Raw genomic sequence first — 6079 nt, forward strand, 5'->3', positions numbered from 1 at the left:
TATAATGAGATGTTGTTTGAATTATAACTAATACCACAAAATCTACATTATGTGTAAATCAATAAACTTGGAGGTTGAAACCCATCAAAATATCATTTACCTGCTTCTGGAGACGAAATACGATGAGAGACTTGAATTTACACGAAAACAAATCCAACCGTTATTCATATTCAAACTGAACATCAACATGCAAATACCTCCGCATTAAACCAACGATGGATGTGGTAAAATTAGCCAAAACCTGGCATTCTTCATGGCTTTTAGCCTCTGACACAACTCCATTAATAATCAACTTCTTGAGATTCGGGCACCTCTCCAAAAGCCCACCAACCCACTGCGAAAACAAATCAGTAATCACCGTCCACCCCAATTCCAACATTATCACATTCTTCAACTCAAAGCATCTCTGCAAACTGTACTGAAGCGACCCCTCTTTCAAATCATAACACAACGATAAATGCGTCAACTGAGGAAAACAAATGGAAATCGTCTCCATGTCCACCACTTCATCTTCATCGTCAAACACAACTCCCCATAGCCGAAGCCCTCTTAACTTTGATGCTTTCGAGATCATATGATGAAACTTCGTCCACATGATTGTGAAATTACTAACGTCCACCACTTCAAGATTCTCCGTGTTCTCACCGATATCCAGATGAATCACACTCACATCATCGATTTTAAGAAGTTTTAACGTACCTTTGCCAATGAGTTCAAAAACTTCCAGCGTGCAATCTTTCAGTTGTAACTTCTCCAGATTATCTGCTTCCAGAATGAACTTTTCCAGACTTATGGCTTCTGCGGATAGATCTTTTAGAGATGGAGAGTTCAATTCCATTGATGTTTGGGCATCTGACATTGCGATGTCGAGGCTTAGAAGTGTCAGAATCTCGATTTTAGGGCAGGCGGTGAGGAGGTAACTTAGATCGAGAGCAGAAATGGAGATGTGACTTAAGGAGAGAGATTTTAAGCAAGGGAATCGTTGATAACTTGGTTCGACTCCGGTTATGGTGTTGTGAGATAGATTTAAGATTTCGAGTTTTTGACGACCGCATTTTTCTATGATGTTGATGGTGGGTGATGTTCTTACGTTATAATGTAGCTGACGCAAGGATTCTCGAGTGTACATGAGCCAGGCGATGACAGGCGCGGCGGAGAACTCGTCGACGTCGTCCATGATGATTGAGAGAGATTGGAGGCCGGTGGTTTGGAAGATTGTTTGAGTGATGAGGATTTCGAGTCTGCTTGTTGTGAGTTCGTGATAAACAGGCCAGTCGTTTGAGTTGAAGGAGAGTGTGTGAAGGTGGATGCGCCAGGCTTCTCGCCACTTCCGGCAAGTGGCAGAGGCGATTACGACGTCACGAGCGGCGCCTAGACGAGAGAGGATGTTGCCGATGACTTCCACCGGAAGATGCTCCATATTCGATCAATCAATCAATCAAATCTGATCTCGTCGGTGAAACCCTGCAAAACAGGATCGCCAAATCATCATCTAGCCCCGTACGCAAACAATCAGTTTTCAAATCCTCACATCCATAAAAAAAAACCCTAAATGAACAGAAATTGAGTATCTGTTGTACATAAAAGGCTTGCAAATTGCAAACAGAGAACATATCGCAATCCCCAAAAACAAAAGGAAATCTAGATTTGAGAAAACTGTATACACAGTAACCACACCAATCCAATAAAAATAGAGAGAGAACACAGTACAACTTTTTGAGAAGTTGTAAAATCTAATGCCCTAATTCAACCAACTAAATGGATCAATCACTTCGCGTGCGAATCAACGAAGATCCGACATAGATTTAAGCATACTGAACACACCTAAAGGCATCTTCCTGCGTCAATCGAATGATTTAAACTACAAATTGATCAAAGATTACACGCTCATCAAGTCTCTTTTCACTAAAATCAGATCAGGGAAAGTCAAACATACCAGGAGGGAGGGTAATCATGAAGAATCTCTAAGCAAACCCTGGGAAGATTGACGAAGAAATGAAGTGGGTGATAGGGTTGAATCAGTGAAGAAATAGGGGGGAGTTGATGGATCGAGGGTTTAGTGTAGAAGATGTAGGGATGGAATCTAATTTGTGTGAGTGAGGGTAAGACGCAAGCGAAAGGTTGTCTCTCTCTCTGTGCGTGTTGGTGATGGTGGTGGTGGTTTGTAGGTACATCCGCTCTGGTGCGTGTGCGAATGGGTTGCACGTGAGAGATCTTGCACTTAATAGTAATACCCTCTCATTCATATACCTGAGGGGCTTAACCAATCATTTTATGGAGCATTCTTGTTTTTCTTGGAAATATCTTCAAACAAACAAAATAAAAATAATAATAATAATAATAATAAGTCATCCTTTTAATGATAATAACAGCAATTACTAATTTAGCCAAATTAAAAAAGTCATTAGTAATTTATAGCCAAAAATTAGTAAATGTCCAAATATAGCCCACAAAATCGTAGGTTTCGATATTCGTCTATTGTTTCGTCAAATCGTCTACTGTTTCGTGTTTTGGATAAACTTTTTATTATTTTTTAGGATACAAAACCGTATGTTTTTTAAAACCTACGGTTTTGGGTGAAAAAATACGTTTTCTTTTTCTTCTAAATTTACTGTTTTGAGGGTTTTAACTACAAAAAAAGGGATATCATAGGTTTTAAAAAACCTATGGTTTTGTATCCTAAAAATGATTTTTTTATACAAAACACGAAACAGTAGACGATTTGGCGAAACAGTAGTCAACCTACAGTTGACTACTCTTTTATGGGCTATTTTTGGCTAAGTTTTTTTTTTCGCTATTTTTTGATAAGTAATTAAGGATTTTGACTAGATTTGTATTTTCCACTTTATTATTTTATTATTTTATTATTTTATAAGTGTTTTGTAAATTTAATTATGATTTTAAAGTTATAAATAAGTGGGATTTTATATATATAAATGCTAAATTTCATATATTATGAAACTTTTAAAATATCATATTTGTCCAAATAATATTTTTAAATATTTTTTAATTATTTTATATTAGTTAAAATAATTTTATTATTAAAAAATTTTCGATTGACCATAATACACTTTCAAAATAAATTGCATGACTACTACTTCTCATTCCAGAAACACCTACCAAGTATGGAACTCAAATTACACAATCATCTAGCGTTATTCTAATCACCAAGGCTTCCATAATCGTTGTAGGTCATTAGGTTTTATCTGATCATACGAACTCGAGTTGTTTTTAAGATTTATTGTGAGAAATAAAAATTATGTAATTACTCATTGATTTTATATTGCAATCCCCTACCATTAATTTACGGTTTTCAACTTCATTTATGGTTGGTCTTGATATGCCTTTTGCTTCAGACTCATTCCATGTTCATTACCCATTGACTTGAAATTCACCAAAGTAATCGTCAAAAGCAAGCCAAAACAGTTCCATAAAACCCGAAAACTTTGGGTAAAGATTAGTTAAATATCGATCTTTATTTCAAGATTCGAAAAGCACACTCAAATTTGTGGAAGTTAGGATCAAAATCAAGTAGTTTTAAGATTCAGGAACTTAAAGGAATAATCCCACCAATCATTGCATTAGGATAAATTAGTAATTTTGCATTTTAATTAATTTGTAACATATTAAAATTAAATGATAATCTCCTAAACTCTAGTAGTTGCCTTAAAAAACCTAATGGTTTTTTTTCCTTATTTTTGTTAATAGAAAATAAAATTGATTTTGATCAAATTTTCTTTCAAAATGAGAAAACAACTTTTTTTTTCTATGACTTAATTCTTAAGGAGTACATTCATAAATGAAGAAACTACAATTTAATTTTATAATTTTGTTAAATTAGTTTTTTTTTAATTTGTTTTTTAGATGCAAATTCCAAATACACTTGTAATTATATATGCATACATTTGTAACTATAAAATAAAATGAGCATAACATAAAGATAAAAATTTCAATGTATTTGTAATCATAAATGAATAAAAACACAATATATAGATAAAAGAAATACAATACACTCTATCATATATGATTAAAAGGACAATGTATTGTTAAAAAAATCAACTACAGTTATAATTATAAATGAATATAACGCAATGCAAAAAATTACAATATAATTTTAATCATAAATGATTAAAGCACAATGTATTGCAGCTTGGAATCGTTTGACTTGTAATGAGCAGCTTTGAGAAGAATTCTTTTTGTTGCTGAAATTCACTTACTTTTGTAACCAGCATCATTGATACCTAAAAAAATCTTAGCATCCCTCATTTCTTTAATGAATCTATACAAAATGACAATAACATGTAAATACAATAAAATATTTAATATAAAAGGAAATGGGAAGAAAGAGATTAGATTTTTCTATTAGAGATCAAAACCTGACAACGGAAAATTCTCATATTCGTTATCAAATAAATACGCACAAAAAGGATAGATTTGTCTAATTTCTTATTGTGGCTCAACCTCATGCAAGTGTCATATAATCGTTAATGAATTACACATATATTTACCAATTAATACAAGTGAATATCATACAACTGTCCATATATTTATCAACGAATATAGATGGAGAGGAAGAGTTATTTGTTAGTTTATGATTAATAAAAATGTTAAGAAAAAATGTGAATAAATTCACTCAAAGTGTCGACACAGGCATCATAGATATGCAAATCCTTAGAAGAAAATACCCTAAATCATATTGTTCAAGAACCTAGATATAAAACCCATAAACTCCATATGAAAACTCCTATGTGCTGAAAAACTTAAATCACACCTCAAAATAGTCAAACAGTATGCATAAATAATGAATCCACTTCAAAAGTAACAAAAAAAACATACAAAAACAATACCTAGATATTAAAAGCGCTAGTCAAACCAGATGTGATATGTGATCTACTAAAGGAACTCGGTGTAAACGATTAATAGGGTTTGTCCTCTCAGAGATAAATGATGAAAAGGGGAGAGCTTCCAAGTGTGTGTGTGAGATGAATTCTAAAAAGAATTTGAACAGTAAGAAATTGAACATGGTGTTTGCGTTCGGCTGTGGTGTTAATTTCGATGTCCGCCTAAGGTTTTTTAGATCTATAGGGTAGAAAACACACCTATAAGTTGTTTGGAGGAGATTTGACAGCTTACTAGATCACTTCCTTTCGCTCTCGATATTTCTCCACTCGAATTAATTCGAAAACACTTCCGATGTTCGTGGGGTATAGTGTTGGTTTTGGTCGCGCATGATGAATATTAGGTCCTTATGGGTTGAAGCGGGAATGAAACGTAAGAAGCTAATATTTAGGAATCAAACAAAATTGTAATCCCCTGTATACCCCTAACACCCCTAACGTATTTATTCAATTTATATTTAAATAGATTGACATAAGACCCATGTTTCTTGCCATTGATTTGAAAATTTAAAGGGTTGTGATTTGTTCTCATATTCTCAACCTTTTAAGTGTTCTCAATTTAACTTTTATATATATATATATATATATATATATATATATATATATATATATATATATATATATATATTTCTTCTAATAAACGACTCTTCTACTATTAATTCCCGCTCAAAGTTTCTTTATTGTCTAACCTTATTTTTTGGTGCTTAAATTCGATTTCAAACATTCAACTTTATATCCAAAAAATCAGCAAAGAAATCATAGTTTCTGTTCATTTTACTTATCAGATTGTTGCTACAGCAAAACCTATGGTTGTTGGTTATCATTATATAAAACATTAGAAGAAAGTTTTACATTGACTTAGCGGGTAAATGAGCAACAAGCTGTGTCGTAACCCCTTTTTGTAATATGAATGTAACATCCGGAATTCTAGGTATCATATTTTAATTATTTAGTTTGTGTCAAGAATAGGGACTCGATGAGTTGATGCCTAGACTCGTCGAGTAGGATCGCGATTGTTGACTGGATTTAATGAATAGACTCGACGAGTTGGCAAGTTGACTCGACGAGTCCGCGTTGTGGACAGAAACCCTAAATCCCCAGTCTTGTGCCCTATTTAAGGGATCTTATGGCCCTCATTTGCGGCCACCTTCACCCTTAAGAGCACCAGAGAACCTGAGAGC

At 33.6% G+C, this 6079-nt stretch overlaps 1 protein-coding gene across 1 annotated transcript; it reads right to left on the reverse strand.

Moving 5' to 3' along the window:
- LOC145071086 (F-box/LRR-repeat protein At1g67190-like) lies at positions 1 to 2245 on the reverse strand. The gene is made up of 2 exons (XM_079018008.1): positions 1937 to 2245; positions 1 to 1464 (listed from the first exon to the last, which is right to left on the reverse strand). Exon 2 carries the CDS (start codon positions 1418 to 1420, stop codon positions 161 to 163), a length of 1260 nt encoding a protein of 419 aa, XP_078874134.1. The 5' UTR covers positions 1421 to 1464; positions 1937 to 2245; the 3' UTR covers positions 1 to 160.
- Between the last annotated feature and the right edge of the window lie 3834 nt (positions 2246 to 6079).

Source organism: Lactuca serriola, chromosome 8, assembly GCF_051521515.1.
Source record: "Lactuca serriola cultivar US96UC23 chromosome 8, Lser_US96UC23_V15, whole genome shotgun sequence".
Classification (NCBI taxonomy): Eukaryota; Viridiplantae; Streptophyta; class Magnoliopsida; order Asterales; family Asteraceae; genus Lactuca; species Lactuca serriola.

What these genes read in the sequence shown, in the direction of transcription:
- LOC145071086 (XM_079018008.1), bottom strand. Translation starts at nt 1,420, where the DNA reads ATGGAGCATCTTCCGGTGGAAGTCATCGGCAACATCCTCTCTCGTCTA.